This window comes from Helianthus annuus, chromosome 7, assembly GCF_002127325.2.
Source record: "Helianthus annuus cultivar XRQ/B chromosome 7, HanXRQr2.0-SUNRISE, whole genome shotgun sequence".
Lineage (NCBI taxonomy): Eukaryota > Viridiplantae > Streptophyta > Magnoliopsida > Asterales > Asteraceae > Helianthus > Helianthus annuus.
The window spans coordinates 143517796-143539997 of record NC_035439.2 but is presented as its reverse complement, the minus strand read 5'-3'; the positions used below and the strand labels follow the sequence as shown (position 1 = coordinate 143539997).

The 22202-nt window shown below is 36.3% G+C and overlaps 4 protein-coding genes across 6 annotated transcripts in view; 2 read left to right on the top strand and 2 right to left on the bottom strand.

Moving 5' to 3' along the window:
- LOC110869003 (pentatricopeptide repeat-containing protein At4g18975, chloroplastic) overlaps positions 1 to 15608 on the bottom strand; it is a 59655-nt gene extending 44047 nt beyond the window's left edge. The window contains exons 1-9 of one of the 3 annotated variants that reach the window (XM_022118289.2): positions 15383 to 15608; positions 15133 to 15194; positions 14882 to 14959; positions 13644 to 13676; positions 13486 to 13550; positions 13026 to 13110; positions 12801 to 12944; positions 12076 to 12288; positions 11442 to 11832 (exon numbers count right to left, since the gene is read on the bottom strand). In XM_022118289.2, the coding sequence (XP_021973981.1) occupies positions 11635 to 11832; positions 12076 to 12288; positions 12801 to 12944; positions 13026 to 13110; positions 13486 to 13550; positions 13644 to 13676; positions 14882 to 14914 (771 nt within the window). In that variant the 5' untranslated portion in view covers positions 14915 to 14959; positions 15133 to 15194; positions 15383 to 15608 and the 3' untranslated portion in view covers positions 11442 to 11634. Of the gene's footprint in view, positions 1 to 11441; positions 11833 to 12075; positions 12289 to 12800; positions 12945 to 13025; positions 13111 to 13485; positions 13551 to 13643; positions 13677 to 14881; positions 14960 to 15132; positions 15195 to 15382 lie in introns of those variants that run through there. The other 2 variants (XM_022118288.2, XM_035975390.1) reach the window with 2 other exon arrangements.
- Positions 1674 to 4174, bottom strand: LOC110868996 (protein ESKIMO 1). Its single transcript, XM_022118282.2, has 5 exons — positions 3448 to 4174; positions 2977 to 3148; positions 2531 to 2730; positions 2242 to 2400; positions 1674 to 2169 (listed from the first exon to the last, which is right to left on the bottom strand). Exons 1-5 carry the CDS (start codon positions 3933 to 3935, stop codon positions 1821 to 1823), a joined length of 1368 nt encoding a protein of 455 aa, XP_021973974.1. The 5' UTR covers positions 3936 to 4174; the 3' UTR covers positions 1674 to 1820.
- Positions 8217 to 9502, top strand: LOC110867100 (protein ZW2). Its single transcript, XM_022116237.2, has one exon. It carries the CDS (start codon positions 8546 to 8548, stop codon positions 9401 to 9403), a length of 858 nt encoding a protein of 285 aa, XP_021971929.2. The 5' UTR covers positions 8217 to 8545; the 3' UTR covers positions 9404 to 9502.
- A 5374-nt stretch (positions 15609 to 20982) lies between the features above and the next one.
- LOC110867101 lies at positions 20983 to 21863 on the top strand. The gene is made up of 2 exons (XM_022116238.1): positions 20983 to 21096; positions 21213 to 21863. The coding sequence occupies exons 1-2, from the start codon at positions 20983 to 20985 to the stop codon at positions 21861 to 21863; spliced, it is 765 nt and encodes a 254-aa protein (XP_021971930.1).
- The last annotated feature ends 339 nt before the right edge of the window (positions 21864 to 22202 follow it).

The window sequence follows — 22202 nt, the reverse complement described above, 5'->3', positions numbered from 1 at the left end:
TAAAAGTTAAACGGTGTAGTTTTTTGGGTTATTATTGGAAAAGCATGGTTATAAGTTAACTCATATGAAAATTCAGTCTTTTTGATGATAAAAACCATATGATATGATATTTCAATTTAAATTTTAGTTATTTTTACTAAAATATCAGCAAATCACAGGCTAATTTCGTCGATCTACTTTCTTTTTCTATTTTTTTACTTTGGGTGGTGTCATGAGTTAGGTCTAACTGACAAACCTTCGAAGTTAAAAGTGAAAACCACTTCAAAAAAAAAAAATATTAGGGATATCAAGGGACCAAAATAGTGTTAACTAAGTAGACAGTAATTAAAAGAGTCAAAAGAGTGTTGTAAGAGAAGAGCAAAAAAAAAAAAAAAACAAAAAATATAAAAAAAACAGTATTTTTCAAAAAAAAAAAGTGATGAAAAAATTTACTTCTTCATAGAGATGAACTGTGTATAATTTACTCTAAGTGGTTCGTTTGGTAATCTCTAAATTAGTAAAAGACCGGTAAGTGCTGAGTCAGTAAGAGTACGTCAATGTGGTGGTGGAGGAAGTGGTGGCGGGTTGAAGAGGTGATGCGTGAGTAGTTGGTGAGGGTTATGAACATAGGTGAAGAGACAATGGGGGTAACAATTTCATTCAACCTCATATTGAAACTTAATCGGTAAGAGTCTTGCTACCCAATTAAGTGGTTTCCTTCTTGCTAATGTGGAGCTAACTCACTTGGTAGATGTTCATGCCTCTTAGATGAGAGATCCTAGGTTCAAATCAAAGCAAAATAAGTTATTTAGTTAATTGGTGTAACGTAAGGTAGAAGAAGTCTTTGTCATTAAAAAAAAGGTTATTGGTTTTTATTACCTCTAACTATTGGCCATTGGCCGCTGTCACCCTCAACTATCACTTTGATGCCCTTTATCCCCAACTTAACACTTAATATGTTATATCACCGTGTCGTTAACTGATCACTAACTTTTGATCCAGTTTTTATACTCTTGGGGGTGTCATAGGGATCTTAGGAAGGTTTTAGTGATCTTTGGACACCTCGAAAAGTATAGTAACAAGCCCAAAAGTTAGTGATCAGTTAATGACCTGGTGATAGAACAAACTAAGCGTTAAGTTGGGGGTGGTGGGCGTCAAAGTGATAGTTGGGGGTGGCAGCGGCTAATAACCAATAGTTAGGGGTGATAAAATCTAATAACCCTTAAAAAAAGTGGTTTTTTTCTGATGGACCAAACACGCTTAGTGCTGACTGATTCAGAGTAGCCTCTTAAGCAATCAATACCAAAGAACCCTTGAAACTAATATAGCCAACGCCTCGCTCTTCTAATAATCGTAACCCAGTGACTCAATACACCCCTCTAACCAAGCTTACCCACTAATTAACACAATAGTGAGCTTATAAGAATATTATATTTATTTAAAAATAAAATACATAGAAACAAACATATTGTATAGTTAGTTTGACCAGATCTTTAGTTAAAAATAAAATACCAAAACACATATGCATCCTATTTATTGGCCAACCAAACTTTAAACTGAAATGACACACACCTGCTTACAATGTGTGCATCCACTTATTTCGTCTTTCAACATTTCATTGTACATTGAGACAATTTCACTTTGCATTTGTGACCCAACGTCTAAACAAAAATTTTCATAATAAAAATAAGAACAAAATATAAAAACGTAAAATTGCCCTCTCACAAGAATAAGATACAAGATACGCGAAAAAAGAAATACCAAAATTAATGCCTAAACCAAGGTAAATAAACAAATGAGATCAGAGTTGGCTTGCACCAATCAAGATCAAATTCAAAAGGTCAAGAGCGAGAAATGATACGCGTATAAAGAAACTCGTTCCATGTGTCAGGTAACCCAGGGAGACACCAATGTATACAATCCGCATAAGTGTTTGGATCCGCCTTTTGCTCATCTGTTAGCATCTTGCCTTGGCGAATGGTGTATACCGAGGTATGTGCATCTTTACGGTATTCTGAAAGCGAAGTTATGTTAAGGAAGTGGACCGGAAGCTTCATCGACTGAATCACATCAGTTGCCGCCCTAAAGAGCCGCCTGTCCGTACCCACATTTATATGCATGGACATGTTTAGAATTGGACTAATCTCCTTTGCACATTTGATGCCATCCGGATTGTTCCAATCCAAGCTCCTACAAAAAATATTCTTGAAGATTATTTATTTATCTTATGTAATTTTAAACAATAAGAGTAAAATAAATTACTTTATATGTAGAGGAGACATGCTGCTGAAGAAAACCATGGTTCGGTTTGGGTCAATGTTTTTGTCGGCCCATTTAGCCCATGTCTTCAAAACTCTTGCATACGCCATGGGCCTTTCAACCTCATCATATTCTGTATCTCCTTTGTCAAATGATCCTCTCCTATATTATTAATTTTTATTAGAATATTATATTAAAAAGATTAACAAATTGTTGATGTTTTTATTTTTATATTAATTGTTATTTTAAAAATATTGAAATTGAAAGATTTAGATAAAATAAAAAAACTCACAGGACTTTCATGGCGAAGGTGTTCATCCACCAAATGTAGGTGTTGAAGACCAAATAATCGACGTTTTTCCAATTTTTACCATGTTTATTAATGGATCCGGGCATTATGATTCTATTCAATATGCTATGCATAGTTGGATCATCCGAATTCGACTCTACCAAAAATGGTGCCCAATAAAATTCCACCGTCGCATTATAATCCTACAATACATCAAACTGTTAATTTTTTAAAAATCATGATAAACTATAAACAGGTCGTGTCAGTTTCAACCATTGATTTTTTTATTAGTTGCAAATTAGATTTGTACAAATGATGATAAAGTCTAAACGGGCTAGGCCCATGCCAGCTCGTGAATATACAAGTTGTGCTTAAGTTTTTGTATCTAACACGATTTTCATGTTCAAATATGACACAAAAAAACAAGTGAATAGATCAAAGAGAGAAACCTCAATTCGGAAAATGGAAAGGGAGCCGGTTTTTATCAAGCTCTTTCTTCCCGGAGGAATAATGGATTGTGCCAAACACACCATCGATTCCCATTGATTTCTATTTAATGAATCGCCGACAAACATTAGCCTCTTGTTCCTCAGTTTCTCCAGCAACAATTTCGCCCTAAATCTTCATATCCAAAACAAAAACGTCAAGATCTAATTCAATTTCAATCCTACAAATTCACTTTTATTTCTAGTTTTGATGAAAGTAATGAAAAAGGTCAGGGATGTCAGCCTGAGCAGCCTTTCTATCCTTAGAATAGACTAAAGAGAAAAAGTTTGTCCTCGTCTCACTCTCTCATGTCCAGAGTCTACTAATAGTTTTACTATGAGTGGATTTTACCGATGGAATTTTTCTATAAACGTTTAGTTTGTTTGTTTAATTGTTTGTTACTTTGTTTAATGTAAGTGATACTAGAATCTTACTTGGGTAAGTTACAACCCTTAGGTTGCCACCTCCAATTCTGATACATGGAATCTTTTCTCCCATTTCTCATGCATGTCACTTGAGCAGTAAGAAACTCACATTGATCTTCTTTATACAATGGATGTGTTGAATCATCAAAAACCCATTTTCCATCATACAAATCACATTCTTCGGGTGGCAATTCGACCTCCTCTTCATCATCCTCAACTTCTTCCTCCACCGCATTGTCCACATGAACCGGCATATCAATCCCCTTATCCTCCACTCTTTTAGATTCCACCACTAAAGTCGTGGTGGAAGCGATTTCAATTTTTGACGCGGTGAATGGGAATTCGGCTATGGACTTGACATCTTCATTGTACATGAAGAGCCCAAATAAGATAAGCGAAAAGATGACAACAAAAACCGAAAGGTTATTGTTCTTGCGGTGTTTCATGGCCGCAGTGTAGGCAGAAAAGGGGGAGATTTTTCGACGTAAAGGATACATGAGAGGAGGTGGTGGTGATATGGTGATTGAGTGACATTAAAAATGGTGGGTTTGTTTATGGTAGAATTGGTGAAATGGGTTTGTCTTGAAGCAACTTCTTTCTATGGTGGATGAAGGGTCATCTTCTTCATGAATATTTATTATATTTTGTAACTAATCTCTTCAACCTCTTTGGTTTGATAATGTTTTACTCAAGAGTGAGAACAAAGTAATCATATAAAGATTTTATAAATTAATTTATTTATTTTTATGAATCATAAAAGGTGTTTCTTTAAAAAGAACAAAGAAAGTACACCTTTGTTGCCTTTAATATCACGAAACACACGATCGTGTGTTGTTGAGATCTATGTTCAACTATTTCATGTGAACTTTTTGCCATCTTTCTGCCACATGTATGAGTTAATAAATTCACTATGATAAAGTTATATTATAGTTTTAGCAACTTCACTTGTGTCATTTTACTCGGTTGTAACACTTTTTAGGGTCATACTCATTGTGTGGTAAGAGGGAGGACATGAATCACTAGGGATTAGTAAAATGGACCCGGTACCGGTACCGAATTTACCAAACTGGGTACCTTTTCGGTACCGATTCGGTACCGACTTTTGACATTTTCGGTACCGGTTCGGTACCGGTATTTACCGGTTTTTATCCTCAAATACCGGTACCGTACCGGTACCGAACCGTACCGTACCGGGTATATTCGGTACCGGCCGATACCGAGCTCATCCCTATGAATCACTACATGGAGACATCCGACTCCTGACGATTCACGACGTTGATTTGATCTTCGCTGCAACAAAAATGGAAAAAAAAAATAGTGAGAATCAACCAAAAGAAACCATCTGAAAAAAAAAATTCCTGGATCAGCCACTAAATTCCGGATCTTAGAAAACAATTTCATAGTTAAGCATGTTGAGTACGAAAAAATGTCATCTTTGGGTGGCTTTTTATCAAAAGTTAGTAGAAGGTTAGCGTGAAGACGGCAGAATATTTATAACATGAATGAATGATGCATATTTCAATAACCGCAAGTGTTAGAAACCATAGGGACAACCAGGCGAGAGAGAAAAACTTTTTGAAATGAAAGTGATAAAAGTGACTAAATCCTAAGAACGAAAATGACAGTTTACTCTTCTTAAATGAATGATTCATATTTCAATAATGAGCACATTTTAGAGAGAACCTTAATTGAGGAACTTCTGATTAGAAGCTTAAAATTGTGTTAGAGATAAATGGCAAGTTTAAGGTTGGAAAATACAAGTTTAAGGTTTGTAGTCAATTTAATTAAGGTGTCAAGTGAATTATATATTGGTGTAGGCATAAGGCATGAGTGGGAAAAGTACATAGAAAGGCAAATTTAAATATTATATTATATTATATTATATTATATTATATTATATATATTATATATTATATATTATATATTATATATTATATATAATTTTATATATATATATAATTGACCAAGGATGATGAATAGTAACTTTATTTTTAAAATAATATATAGCATTTTTTTATTATTTTATTATTATTATTATTATTATTATTATTATTATTATTATTATTATTATTATTATTTAACAAAGGATGATGAATAGTAACTTTATTTTTAAAATAATATATAGCTTTTATTATTATTTTTTTAATATATTATAATAGTTTATTATTATATTTACTTTTAATAACATATTTTTATTTTTTCCTTTTTTAAAACCATATATTTCCTTTACCATTTTTAATAATTTTTTTTCTTTTTTTTAGAACATATATTAATTTATCAAATAATTTGATACTTCTTTAATAATTTACGTTTGTAACTTTTTTCTAAAACTTAAGTACATAGTTTTGTTTGATTTTTCTCTCGACATTCCGTTATAAGTTTTGTTAAAAATGAAGTTGTACCTAGAATAAAGTATTTATTTGAAACCGTAAAACCCTACAATGATAAACTAAACCGTTCTAATGGTTTGACTTTCTAAACAACATGTTTTATTTTCAAATTACATTTATTTTACATTATCATTTGCTCGATTTCGCCGCAACGCGTGACTTAATAAAAACTAGTTTTTAATAGAATCTGGTCCAAATGATATCTTATTTTTGGTTCTTGAGTGATTGATTGAGCTTGGATACCTTATTTTCGAAGCCAAGCAAACTATGAAATCTTTACTATTATTGGAAAGCAAATGGACCAATCATACTACATGCAAACTGATGGAGAATCGGCTTTGAAGATGAAAACAATCAATAGGACAAGAAAGAAGAATGAATTGATAGAACTCAAAAGTTTAACATGCGTAGTGGGCAATATTCACCCTTGGGCTTTTTGTGTTATGTGGCAGCCCAGTTAGCAATGGGGCATTACTGGGCGTTTTTTAAAATGGGTGTAGTGGGGATGGGGCATTATTGGGCATTATGTTTTGTAATAAAATAAAATTAAAAAAAAAAGAACTTAAAATTCTTATTGGCCAATTAATTCAAACTGAAATATGATTGGACAACCATTCCCCCATCTAGCGTTTTTTATAAAACGCCCAAACAAAAAAGAAGCCAAACACGCCCAAACGTAATGGTTACGCGGCGTTTTTTTGGGGTGATTGGGCAAAGAAAACGCCCATTTTGTTTGCCACTACGGTTGGTCTAATAATAATAAAAAAAAACTCTTTAATCAATCCTAAAATATAATATTTATAGGGGAGTATAAATTGCCAAAATAGTCCCTGAGGTTTAGTCATTTTTGCCACTTTAGTCCAAAACTCAAACCTTTTGAATATGGGTCCTTGTGGTTTCAATTTTCTTGCCATTTTCATTCAAAATCAAAATCGGGTCAAATTTTTTAGTTAACATCCAGTTTTTTTGGTCTTTTTTCTCCCTTTTAATGAAGAGCAAAATGATCTTTTAACGTTTTATTATAACAAATTTAAAAAATATGACCATGACATCCGTGTCTCATCCGTCCACATGGTTGGCAAACCCTAAACCGTTCACATACGTGACTGTGTGATTAAAGAAACGTTCGTGAACATCATGTCCGTCACCTACAAGCGTGGCACTTGTGGCTGTTGATAGAAGCCGCATGACACGTACTTAATGAGTAAGATAAATGTTATTATACAATAGCCAATTATGTTTACATTATTTATGTTAAATTTTCATCGGGAAACCGTGAGGGGCGGCTCGAGAGGGTGTGAAATAAAGTATAGGCTTTGAGCCCTCACTTTCATAGCCATGGGGTCTCAACATCTAAAAAATATATGTAGGTATTTTGAGCTTTGATAATGTTAGCAATATGGTTTATAGTCTATTTACATAAAAGTGAAAGAAAAAGGCTGAGAGCCCCCTATCTACAAAACACAGTCCTTTTTTCACTTTTTAGTGAAAAAAGGTGAACCCACACACTCTCACATGATACTCGATGGATTACAATTCCACCGTGCGCTCATCAACGAGATTACCTAATCTATTTTTTTTTTTTTCTGAAGTGTGAATGAAATACATAAAGAAACAAAAAAGAAAAAAAATCAGCACAAACTGGCTACAAAGTTGAATATTACATCAAATATTGGGGGTGGGTTGGTGGTTTAAAAAAAAATAAAAAAAATAAAAAAAAATAAAAAAAAACCCTTGTTTTGAAACAAGTCTTGGTTTTGGAGGAATCAAACAGTCTCAAAACTCTTTCTAACATTTGTTCTTTAAAATGGATTTTCATAAATTATTTACTCCTTTACATTCACATGTAAGATGTAACGAAGCACACTAGATAAATAAATTAATCAAACTATAGAAATAGTTCCTAAGTTCGATTCTCATAAGAGGGATTTTTTTTTCCATATTAAGTGAGTTTTTTTCCATATTAATTGGGTTTCTTCCTGAAATGGAGATGGATATGATCGGGTGGTTCCGCTGGTGGCATGATAATACTCCAGTGGTCCGTCAGTGATCCAAATTTACCGTTAAAAAAAACTATAAAAAATAAAAATAAAAAAGAAAAACCATACAAACTGCCACCAGTAACTAACCGAACTCCGCTTCAGAACACCAAGAGTCGTGATGGAATTCCATCACTCACAACATCCAATCAAGTTCCGTCATGTCATCGAGCATTATTCCATCACTAGTGATGGATTTTAGTGGAAATGCCCATCACTAGTGATGGTTTTTTTTTACTTAAATATTTAAATAAATATAACAATTGAAATGAAATTAATTGAAATATGAATTATATAATATAATTTTGATAAAATAATTAAATTTATATAACATTAAAATATAAAAAAAAAACAAAGGAAAAAAAGGCATTTTTAAAAATAAAAGGGGCATTTTTTAACTATACATAAACTATAGAGGGGAATATGAATATTTCAATTTTATTTATGTTTCTTCCTTCCCAAAGAATGCAGATCTCCTTGTTCTTCAAGAATCCTCTGTTCTTCAACAGGTTTTCATTCTTCTTCCTCCCCAAGAATCCTCTGTTCGAAATTGCAGAAATTGATCTTGAAAAAGTTCCAACGTATACAAAGTTCCAATCTTTCACGCGTGTAGGCCACCACGCGTTGCCACATCCACGCGTGAAAGCGACCACGTGTTGCCACATCCACGCATGGTGAATGGCAGCCGCGGTGGCGTTTCACGCCATTCAACGAGTGACCAACTCTAATCTTGTATGCTATATAAACCCATATCCACATGGTTCTATCTCCAGCCAGTTCCTACAACTCACCACTCTAACTTCCATGGATCACTTAACTCAATCTCAACCCGATTTCCATACCTTTTTGCGCGATTGGATGATCGGCTTAGAGCATTACCTTCACCAGCTTCTCCACCATCTTGAGTTCTTGGATCAACAAGACGAACCCAAACTCAAGCAACTCATTCACCAAGTAATGACTCACTATCATGAATACTTCCTTGCAATGGCGCGAGTTTATCACCAAAATGTCTTTCTAGCTCTCTCACCACCTTGGTTCAGCTCATACGAGCGAACATTCCTATGGCTAGCTGGCTTCAGGCCCGGTCTTGCCATTCGTGTGGTGAAAAGTTGTGGGCTCGAGTTTACCTCAGATCAAGCAGAAATGTTGGATAGGTTGAGTGTTGAGACTAAAGATGGAGAAAAGATGATTACAGACAGGCTAGCAAGGTTGGAGCGGCAAGTGGTGGCGCCACCAATGCTCGCGCTAACGAGAATGGTGGGAAAGGAGGTGAACGGGATGGTTAATCAAGCGGACACCGCGGTGGATAGGTTGGCGGAAGATATGGAAGTTTTGGTTGAATGTGCGGATTATTTGAGGGGGAAGACCGTGGCTAAGGTGATGGGAATACTTACGACGACTCAAACGGTGAGGTTCTTGGCCGCTATGGCGCAACTTCAGCTGAGGATTCGGCAATGGGGGCAGCTGAGGGAGGCCGAGGCACGTGGAGACGCTAATCTTAATCTTCCCTTACGAGAGGCGTTAATCGGTTGATCTACCATTTTTTCAGTATGATGATGTTGTGTCTACTTTGTCTTGTTTTTGTGTCTTGAAAAGAGAAACATGAATCTACAACAGTGGCAAGTTCTTGTTCTTCTTATGTTTTTTTTTCTGGGTCGATGGAGTGTCGTTTTCGTATGTTTCTACTTTCAAGGTTTTGTTTTTGTTGTAAACTACAACTATCAACCATGTTGTCAAGGTGGTCTTAAATAAAAGTTTTCGTTGTCCTGTTTCGTATTTTTTTAAGGGATAACTTTAATAGAAATGTAAATTAACTCACTAAAATTTTTTTTGTCTCTCTAAGGTCACTCAAGTTTGATATACCGTTCTAATCTTACGCAATTAGCAGGTTATCAGGTTACCTTGATGACGTGGCAGGCGGATCTAGGATTTGCGCCAAGCGGTAACGTTTTATAAATAAGCGGTAACGAAATCGAAAAAACGTCAATTTTTTTCAAAATTTACACTAATTTTACACTACCGCTGGAACGCCAAGCCGTAGCGGACGCCACCCCTTGCACTGATGTACATCCGCCCCTAATATTTAGAACCTTTTCTTTTAACTCCTAATGTCTATGTGCATTATATATATTAAATTTGGCTCTTTTAAATTAATTTTTTTTCTTGATTAAAACACGACATTTAAAAAAAAATAGAAGAGAATTCATTCTTTATTTATTTAAGTCTAAAAATTATTATTTTTTATTTAAAATCAAAATCTATTTATTTATCCAAACATAAAATTTAATTTTAGGTACAAGATCGTAGGTAAACGTAATCATCTTCATCAATTCCCATAAGGGGAGTGGGGGTGGTATCACTTGCAAAATTTCTATCACTCACAAACATTCAATCAAGTTCCGTCATGTCATCAACCACTATTCTATCACTCACAAGCCTTTTTAGTGGCGGTGGTCACCTAGTGATGGAATTCCATCACTCACAACTTTTTTTTTATTATTTAAATTAGAAATTAACAATAAAATACTAAATTATAAATTTCATTAAAATTAAAGTGCGTCGGCTCGCCAAGATTCGCTCGAACCTTGGGTCTTACGGGATTTTTCTTCGTACCCGAACCTCTTTTTTTCGAACTCGCACCTCTCTTGCTTGAACCTTCCATGTGTATTGTAAAATTATTTAGATTGAGTGGGAGAATTTTTGAAATGAAATGGAGAAATTTTTGATTTTTTGAAGTGAGTGGGGGGAATGGTTTGTGGAAAACCTTCAAAAAATTCAAGGCCCAACGTTCATAATTTCCTTTTTCCACGCGTGATCCTTTCCACTCGTTAACTCTATCACTCGTTGAACTTGGTAGCGGCGGCGGTGTGCTATGTTGAATAACGAGTGATGGGGGTGCCATCACGGACCACCCCCAGTCCCCTAACACAATGTCTCTCCAAGAACCTTTTCTGAATTTCTGAAATTTATAGACACTACTGTAGATTGTAGAAAGCCTTAAAAAAAATAAACCATATATTTACCCTCCATAGATGCAAAAGCTTTGAAGTTACATTTCCAACTCATCGTAAAAATATCTAAGAACCAGTTATAATTATCGGGGAATATATAAACACTGATCTTAGATCAAGTGAACAAAAAATAATAACAGTGATTGATCACAATCATACGAATTGACATATAAACAAAAGTATACAAACAATTAGGAAACATTTATATCAAACAATCAACCTTCAACTCTTCAACTGATAATTATGAAGACAAACTTAAAATTTTGACAGGATCTCAACCCTTTCCCTTTCGATTACTTCGAATCCAAAATCGCCAGAACCGGATGGGGAACCATAACCAAAATCGAATCTACCAAAGGTTTGGGTCGATTGTGATTCCGTTAACAAAGGTTTCGGTCGAGTGATTCTCTACGCCATTGATTTTGATCGACCTTAGGGTTTTGATCAAGTCGGTCTTATTTTAATGGAGGTTGTTATTTTAATCAATATTTATACTAAATAAGCAATTAGAAAATAAAAAGAAAATATTACCTGACACATCATCAATGTGACCTGGAAACTTGTAAAATACGTATGATTGGAACACATAATAAAACTTGAGTGACTTTAGAAAAACAAAAAATAATGGAGTGACTTTAGTGAAACAAAGAGAAAACTTGGTTACTATTCTATGAAGTTTTCCCTTTTTTTAACAGCAAGAATATATTTATATACGAAACACTAACAAAACCGACGAGCAACTACACCAATTCTTTAGTCGTCGTTCCATGAATATTTTCTTCTAACCCTTACTCTCTCGCCGTTAAAATGGATGTATTTCCATTCACTCAGGTACTTGTTAAGAACTAATCGTTGTTTCTCCGTCTCACCAACATTTTTAAAGGCGCGTGCAACTTTTCTCGTAGTGTCCTCATCCGGTTTTACTCCTAGTTCCTCCATATCCGCAAACACCTGATTACGTACAAGATTAGTTTCATTCGAATCATATCGGTTATAGTGGGGCCGGGAGGGGGTGGCCGACCCCCCGAACTTTTCGCTCAGTAGTGGAGAGTATGTAGTTTTCGTATAGAAATTTTTGGGTATATACGTTTTCGACCCCTTGGTTTTATAGAAATTTTTGGGTATATACGTTTTCGACCCCCGGTCGGAAATATCAAGCTTCGCAATTGAGTACAGAAGTAGGTAGGTAGGTACCTCGATGATGTGATGAGGCATGTTATGATGAGCATATATGGATATCATCCTTGAAAACAACCTTCGCGAGATAGATCTTTCATGCGTATGCAAAATCATATTCCAAAACGATTGTGCTTCATCTACCCTTTGGTCCATATCGAAAGCTAATAAGAGGGTGTCGAATGTTCCCATTGTCATTCCTTGACCCTTTCCGAACATCCATTTCGCCACCTGTTTATTACGGAAATCGCAATCACATACAACATACTATTGGCTGATAAAGAGTAAAATGTCATTTTCGTCCTTGGGATTTGGCCAGTTTTGCGACTTTCGTCCAAAGGTTTGTTTTTCGGCATCTGGATCCAAAAGGTTTAAAACCTTGCCATTTCCATCCGGCTCGTTAACTCCATCCATTTTCTCTGTTAAGTCAGGGGTATTTTCGTCTTTTTTAACTTAAAAGGCAATTTGGTCTTTTTCACTTTATGTACAAGTATTCAAAATACCCTTACTAAATAAAAAAGACGAAAAATACCCTTGACATAACGGAGAAAAATGGATGAAGTTAACGAGCCGAATGAAATGGCCAAGATTTCAAACCTTTAGGAACCAGATGCGGAAAAACAAACCTTTGGACAAAAGTCGCGAAACTGGCCAAACCTCAGGGACAAAAATGACATTTTACTCGGTTAATAAATTTGTTATTCTCTATGTATAGCAATTTGGGTTAAGAAATATGTTCATACTTGAATAACTCGTTTCCATTGTTTCCGTTGTTTTAGGATATTAAGAGCCTTGGCTACTGCTATCACAGGGAATTCGGTTTCCCAAGCGGTCCATTTATCAAGCGCTCCGTAAATAGCTTCTTTCTCATTTGGTAAGCCGCAAACCTGTAAGTTAGAATTTCAAAACCTAAAAATAAATGATCCAAATAAAAAAACTCACAATTTTCTAGTAAACTACACACGTACAGTTCGAACAAGATTAAGCGCCTTTTGCCCCGATGCCGCAGAATCTCTCTTGTTCCATAAGTGGTGTTCTTTTTTGGCAATTTTCCTACAATAATTGTTAAAATAGATTTAATTTCATAAAGAGTAAATTACGTTTTTGGCCCCTGTAGTTATATCACTTTTACTATATTAGCCCAAAATAAGATTTTTTAACATATCTGCCCTCATGGTCTCTATAACTAACCATTTTGACCCCTAAGTCTAACCATTTTAGCCCCCATGGTCTCTATAACTAACCATTTTGGCCCCCGTGATCTCTAGACTTAGGGGCCAAAATGGTTAGTTATAGAAACCATGGGGGCAGATATGTTAAAAATTCTTATTTTGGGCTAATATAGTAAAAGTGATATAACCACAGGGTCCAAAAACGTAATTTACTCTTTCATAAATGATAGAAAAGGAAGGAAAAGTATCAGCATACCGGTCCACATCATTTGACTTGATCAGTTGACGAGATCTTCGACAGTTGACAATGTGACTTATTGGCTATGGATTTAAGAGAGAAAAACAACTTCACATTTAATGAAAGTATACAATATAAACATATAATTTGACAAAAGATGGATAATGGATACTTGCCTTTTGTGCAGAAAAGAATGTTTTGATTCCTATCTACAACAGAAAAAGAAAAACAATACGAAGTTAATTAGTGAACGGAAAACATAGAGAGCATAGTGGTCAATAGCGGCTATAGCGCTCGTTATAGCGTTACGTAACAATGCGCCCATATGGCAGTGTTCAGCGACAAATAGTGACTTTTTCTGTGATTTTTTTAGTTTATTTTATAATTATTTTTTGATAAAGAGTAAATTACGTTTTTGGCCCTTGTGGTTATATCACTTTTACTATATTAGTCCAAAATAAGAATTTTTAACATATCTGCCCCCATGGTCTCTATAACTAACCATTTTGGCCCCTAAGTCTAGAGATCATGGGGGCCAAAATGGTTAGTTACAGAGACCATGGGGGCCAAAATGGTTAGTTATAAAGACCATGGGGGCAGATATGTTAAAAGTTCTTATTTTGGGCTAATATAGTAAAAGTGATATAACCACAGGGGCCAAAAAACGTAATTTACTCTTTGATAAATATAAAATAGCGATGATGCCCATTAGGGTTTTTTTGTTTCACGACTGAAAAAAGAAGAAGTATATTTAGATGAAATATACATGTAAGAGTAGCGTATTTTGATATAAATATACATGTAAAATATTTCTCAAATTTTCAACTACTTTATCACTAAACATGAAATAGTGGCCGCTATCGCTACGTAGCATATAGGTAGTTAGTCGCTATCGCTATTGACAGCTATGATTAGGGGTGCAAACGAGCCGAGCTACTCGCGAGCTACTTGAGCTCGGCTCGAAAAAAAGCTCGAACGAGCCGAGCTTAAACGAGCTCGAGCTCGAGCCCGAGCCTAAAAATAAGCTCCTTTAGTAAACGAGCCCGAGCTTCGCTTATCGAGCTCGAGCCGGCTCGCGAGCCTTAACGAGCTTTCTTTTTATATATTTTTATTAATATACTAAACATATATTTAAATAAATATTTACCAATTATATAAATATAAAAGAATAACTAAATTATATATATAACAATAATTATAATTAATAAAAACTAATTAATAAATACTAAACGAGTCGAGCCCGAGGCGAGCTCGAGCTTGAAAAATTACCTTCGAGCCAAGCTCGAGCTTTCAAGTGTTAAACGAGCTCGAGCCTGGTCGAGCTCGGGCTCGGCTCGTTTGCACCCCTAGCTATAATTTTGTGTGTGTGTGTGTGTGTGGGGGGGGGGGGGGGGGGGGTCTAGTTGTGTTGGACCTGATATGATGAAATTGGGAACAACAATAGCATGCTTGCTTGATTCAGCTATCAACGCCACCCGCCTAATTACTCAAGCTTCAAATACCAAATGCAAAGTTTAACACCAGTTTCAAATAAACACCGATTCGATTCGTGAACTTAATTCGACTTCCAATTTAACCTAACGCTTACATCTATTTTAGGATATATAAATTAAAATCGAAATAAGCATTGAATTGTCTTCAATTACAAGAAACAAATCTGTTTACCTTTCTTGTCGACCCACGCAATAGGCATTAATAGCAGAGAGCAGCTGCATACGAACGAACGACTGTAAAAATGGGTCATTTTGGACTGTAAATATAAGTAATTGGCTCTTTTGGATTAAGTGCTATTTCTATGTAAGTTAGAATGAATTTTGTAGTCATATTTCAGGTAACAGGCTATGTTTTACATAAACCCTAACACCCAAACGAACAAAAACACGGTAATAACTATGAAAAATCAAAAATTACGTACCTGGGTGTTGAAAGTGCGGTTTTCACAACAGATTGGGTGAGGGGCGGCGGCGGCGCTGTGGTTGGAATCGGCGACGGTGGACGGTGGTGCGACGAAGTGGGTGGGGGCGGCCTGAAGATGGAAGTGGTGTGGTGTGGTGGTGGTATCAGGAACTTATGAATATTGGGGAAAATATGGACGACAAAGATTATCGAAACCACCCCTACCCAAAACTCATAACCAACCAGGGATGAGCACGACACTTGTTCGATACTGGTATTGAAAAACAGGAAAAAGTGGTACCGGTATTGAATATACCGTTTGGTGTCGGTATTTACCGGTGTTTTACTTATAAATATCGGTAGTGTATCGGTACCGCAAAACGAGGAAAATGAGAACTGGTACCGGTACCGAATATATCCGGTACCAAATGCTCAACCCTAACAAGGGGTGCGTATGGGTCAGTTTGATTCGATTTTTACGATTAATCATAATTATAACCGTTAGAAGTGTAGGCTAAATCATATTCGTTTCAGTTGGCGGCCCTGATGTGACAACTTCTGATTAGTGGAAATAAGGTTGCTTACTTTGGAAAGGCTAAAAAGACAATATCTATTTTGTTAAGATTTGTGTCTAGATTGCTGGACTTCTTGTAAAATAAAATAAATAAATAATCAATATCAAAATAGCCACAAGAAAGCTCTCATAAATAATAGACGGTTGCAACATAAGTTTCCAAGTTAAGTCTAAAGAAACATTCTAAGATGAGCCATAGGTCATCTTCATAGACCCGACAAATAAACGCACAAAGACCGACAAGAGCATTCAACCCACAAAAGATCTCCGATGAACATTATCGTTACACCTTCACATATCTTTAAAAACTCAAAATGTCTCATCCAAACATCCAAAAGCAATTGTAAACCTAAATCAAGGTTAAACAACAGCATTAAATGTTCGGTAATGAACCCCCAATTATATAATCCTACAAAAAGTAACTTAAGACACAATGGTTTGGATCACACCCCTTCAAAGACACAATGGTTTGGATCACATCCCTTTAAAAAGTCACAACCTTTCAAACTTTATATATATATATATATATATATATATATATATAGAGAGAGAGAGAGAGAGAGAAAGTATAATGTACTTCAAGGCTTAACCTACATTAACATACATGACAAAAAATATAACGTGCGTTATTATCATAGAACGTGCGTGATTATAGTCTCATGCGTGATTATGTGGTCTCATGCGTGATTATGTGGTCCCATGCGTGATTATGTGGTCCCATGCGTGATTATACCCCTGATCCAACGGTTACCATTGTCTCCTACGTGATGTATGATAAGGCTTTTTGTATGTTAACCTTACTCTATATATATATATATATATCACACCCTTACAAAAAGTCACAACCGTTCATATATTTACAAAAGGTCACAACCCAACACACACCTTCAAAAAGTCATAACCTTTCAAACTATTTTTATACTAAAAAAAAAAGGACACAATGGTTTATAAAGTCATGACCCTAACATCTTAATACCAGTGTTTTTAGATATAACAATGAAAAAGAATATATTTAACAAAATACGTTATGTTTGGGCGGTGGTGGTTGTGCCTCATCAACATAAGAGCCACGCCGGTTATACTACCACTCACACCGTTTCATTCTTTATTTTTTTCCTTCTTTTTTTTAATGGAATCTCACGTTCCCACTCAGTAATTCATGATTTTAGTGTTTCCTTCTTGAATCGCGAATACCCTTACATCTCTAATTACATGTCTTATGTGTTCAGTTTTTGAAAGATGAAATAAGCGGAAGATAACAATTAATTTTTGGAAGATGTCTTACGTGTTTTTTTTTTATCAAATCTCACAAGTAAACCATTCGTAAATCTATTCTATTAATTTCTAGAAAATGTCTTTATGTGTTAAACTTTTGGAAGATGACGTTAGTTTAATTGGTATGTATCAAGATTTTTTTTTATTTAACATTTTTTCGTTTATTAATATAACCAGAAAACTTGTTAAGTTACATCAAAACAGAAGGTAGACGGGCAACAAGCTGCGCCGCCAATCCTTTCTGAATTGCAAACACCAACCTCCCAAACACAAACCCCTGCCCCCTTGGGGTCGAACAATTGCTGTGGATAACCCGTTGAACCCTCGTCAAGAAGTTGATGGCTTCTGGCGCTAGGGATCCAAAAGTATCAAAGGCAAAAGGGATAAAGACATGTTGGTTCTCTGCGCAAGCTTTAGCGTGCTTATCCACTTCTTTGATTCTGCCTTTCTTGCTGCTAGTCCAGCTACAAACCCGTTTTCCCTTAAACCAACCAAAGGGGAAACCCCCGTGAGGTCTACACAAGCATGTTTCCCCCCAGCCCAGCCAAAGACGAGCAGATCCGCTGGTCGCAGAGTAGATCTCCCTTCCATAGGGTCCGTGAGGAAATTCACAGGGGCCTCTTTCTTAGCAGAAATCCCAGCTCTTCTTAAGATGTCCCCCAAAACATCTCGCACCCAGTCATGCCGATATTTAAACCCAGGGAGCTCTTTACAGTGAACTGCGTGCTCCCCATATTTATCCATACAAGCTTTACGACATATCGGGCAGGTTTCATCTTCTGGGTACATAGGGATCATTAGCCGGTATTTGAGAATGGTTCTATATTCTACTGCCGACATGCATTGTCCTAACCCCTCAATCGGGATAACGGTCAAAAATTCCTGAGCTGGGGACCCTTCAGACACTCAAACACCGCCTTCTGGCGGGGTGACACTCAAACGGATTGCTTGAAAAATTGATATTCACCAAACAAATTAGTATTTCATTCTAAAATAAAAGACAAAAAATCTTTGATGGTAAGAAATATGAATTTCCGCGCGAATTGGTGTCAATGATTTGTGCTTTAGTCCCTTCTTGATCATTCGTAAACAACAAGTAAATGCCACCGCATAAACGCCGTCTCCTCCGTGTATGGGCCATTCACACTCAATCAACAACATAAACACAAACCCCGTGCCATGCATGATAATGCCTTTAGTCACATTTACAGTGCGGTCACATATACGAAGCAATCGGTTAAATTTCAACGGAGAAAGAGGTTGAAGAAAAAGAATATGTTTACAGGTATATCTCGATGTTCAACAAGAAAATTACGGGGGATAACTTACAATTAATACTTTCAATCTTAGAATAAATAAATATATTTTTCTTGCATTGCTTTCTAATCTTTACATCTAAAGCAATTTCTTCTCTACCATTCGGTAGAGCATGTCTTAAAGAGAGACAGGGCGTTTGAAATTGAGTTGTAAAGACACAAAATGTGATGTTCAGATGATATCATAGTTTGTTTAGTGATAGGAGGGTTTTGGATGTATGTGGTTTCCTCTCATTTACAGTCTTTGATGTTTTGCAACAATCAAAGGTAACATATATGTTCGTCAATTTTTTTATTCTATTGATTATTTTATTTATTTGAGGTGATCGTATTGCAGATCTCTTACTTTTTTTTCATTGATAAGTTTTTTATAATCTCTTATAGAGTAAATTACGTTTTTGACCCCTATGGTTATATCACTTTTACTATATTAGTCCAAAATAAGATTTTTTAACATATGTGCCCCCATGGTCTCTATAACTAACTATTTTGGCCCCTGAGACTAACTCCATCCCAAACCCTGGTTAATTATTAGACACATGACATGCACATGATGGGTATTTTTGTAATTATTAAACTGAGCGGGAATCGAACGAGCATTTTTCGAGCATTTTTCGAGCGATCGTCGAGCAGTTTGGACAGCCCTAGTTTGAGCACTAGTTTTAAATTTCTCTAAAAAACGAAATTACAAAAATGTCCTCATGCGCAAGGCACATGATCAGATTTAACAAAAAAAATTAACTTGGTTAGGGCTAAAGGACATAACATGCAACATTTTCAAACATTAAGGACAAAAGTCATCAATTTTAAAGGTAAAGGACAACGCCTGAAATTTGAGACAAACATAAAGGACAAAACTAGTAATTTACTCTATAACATAATATACATTATATTTGTTTATAAAATAGTCTGCTTAAATAGATCAACCGGTGACCCCGCCAGCTTGTGTCATGACACGACCCGTCTTGCGAAACGTGTATGTGGGTTCGACTCGAAACTGACCCGAATCTGTTTAGACTAAATCAATGGAGGGTACGAGTATCACCAGTATTGATTTTCCAAGTATTTGCAATACCCGGGTCGGGTTCAGGTACTGGCCAGAAAAACCATACCCGGTGTACCCGGGTTTGGGTTTTCTATACCCGGGTATTAAAATACCCTATATGCGGGTATAAAAAACTCGGTTTCGGGTATAGGTCGGGTCGGATATTAGGAAAAAACTATACGAATATAGAAAAAACCAGGTGGATATACAAAAGTTTTGAAACGATTTACAAACACTCACTTTCATTCGAATGGCTATCCGTTCGAATGGTCATCCGTCCGGATGACCATCCGTTCGAATGGGTTACCCCCATTTGATCGGATCACGTTCGACACTCTGTTTACACGCTGTTCGACGCTTACGCTACTGTTCTATAATCAGGCTGACCTAGAGCTCCCTTCAATCCAATTTAGCCGTGTTTGGTTCTAAGCACCTACTGTGAGTATACTCGATCCCTTTTTGTTTTAAACACTTTTGGGATGCAACATGTATTCTATATCAAGACACTTGACACTTGAAACTTACTCGAAACATACTCTATCTGTATTAAACATGAAACATGAAACTATTGATACTTGAGACTATCTTATGCTATGTGAACGTTTAATCCCTATGTGTAGTTCCGCCTTAACAATAGTAGCGCTATAGGGGTAACACACCTCTCTGCTAGTCTCTTGGGGTATTGTTAGGATGAGACATTTAACCTCCCGCTATTCTCTTGGGATAGGCATGTTAACGCGTTGGTAAACTTGGGCTATCACTTGGACTGCGTAAACTAGCATGTTGAAACTATTCTATGTTATTCATGTTGGATATGAGTTTTAAACTTGAAACTATTATGCTATGTACTCAAACTTGTATACTCGCCAACATTATTGTTGATTTTATTTTAATACATGTTGTAGGCTGATAGGCGAAGGGAACTCAAGAAATCAAGCTAGGATGAGCTTAGGAACCCATCTTAGATAATTAGTCAATTTTGAACAATATTTGAATTATTATGTTATTTTGATACATTATGTTGGTTGTGGAACGTGTTGACATTTTAGATATATTTATGAAATTTTGATTAAATTATATCGAAACGAATAATGTTATGGAAACTTTTGAGCAATCTGAACGCTTAGCGCCGCGCCCCGATGTTTCTGCCGTCGGTTGGGGTGTGACACGTAGACTCACAAAATCCAGACAAAAAAGTCAAAAATCAAATGATGACACGTAAGACGTCGTATTCAAGGACGGAAGAACCCCCCCCCCCCCCCGCGCCCAAAAAAAGGCATGCAATAACAAATACTTCAAACCAACATAAAACCCCAACATTAAACTCTAAACAGAACCACAAAATCGTAATCATTCGTTTTTAACGATGTTCCATTGCGTAAAAAAAGTGAGAGAAAACAATAGCAACTATGTACCTGCAAACAACGAGAAGACAAATGATCAGAGCAACTCTGCCCATCGCAGGCAGCGAACGTGAAAGAGGCAGTGGAATTTCGTCGGACACAGAGAGAGAGACAGAAAGAGTGTGTGTGTGGAAAATTCAAAGTGAAATCAAAACCCATAAAAACTCACACTTAAATAGCCCTAACAAAACAACTTATAAACATAAAACACACTTGGCGGTACTAAACTTTCCCAGCTTAAAGACACTTGGACGTGGAATGATGTTCCTCTTCAACACTTGGCGGTTCATGATACTAAAAAGTGGGTTACCAGAGATGAAGTGGAGGAAGCTAACGATTATCATACGTGGTGTAAATGGGTTCCGTCTAAATGCAATATCTTCATGTGGAGAATTAGTTTAGACAGGATTCCCACGAAACAGGCTCTTAGTAGACGGAACATATGGGTCGGAGATCTCAAGTGTAGCCTCTGTGAAGACGGTGAAGAAACGACTGATCATGTATTCACTTCCTGCCCGGTTGCTGATGGCGTATGGTCCGGTATTGCGCATTGGTGCCATCTTCCTCCTATTTTTCTGTTCTCGGTCAAAGACATTCAAAGCTTAGCGGATCAGACGAGATTTAGGGCAGGCAAAAAAGACCTTCTGCTCGGCATCTTCATTCTCACGTGTTGGAGGTTGTGGAAGGCTAGAAACGAGAAGGTTTTCAAGGCGGCGAAAGTTCAAATTTGTAACATTATTGCGGATGTTAAATCTCTTAGTTTTCTATGGTTTAATAGTAGGGCCAAGAAGGATAGGGTAGAGTGGAAGGAGTGGAATCGCTTTGCTTTTGATGTAACGTATCGGTTTCTGTTTTGTGTCCCTCGTCTTTCTCCATCTTGGAGATAGGCGGTTTGGGTGGTGTTTAATGAAATTTGCCCTTCAAAAAAAAAACATAAAACACACACTAAATCAGTATTGCGTGAGTTACAACCAGTAGAAGCACACATATATTGCAAATTGATAATATATAAATAGTAACTAGAATTAAGCACCCCCGCGTTGCGGCGGGGGCCTAAAACTATGCCAAATAACATCAATGTCACACCGCTGGTAGCGACCACCAATACTAAAGTTGTGGCGTGTTAATGCGAAGAAATAAGACTGAAACATATAACATATAAAAAATAACCATGTCGATTTAGGACCCACGCGTTGCGACGAACTTATTAGATGGAAAAAATAGAC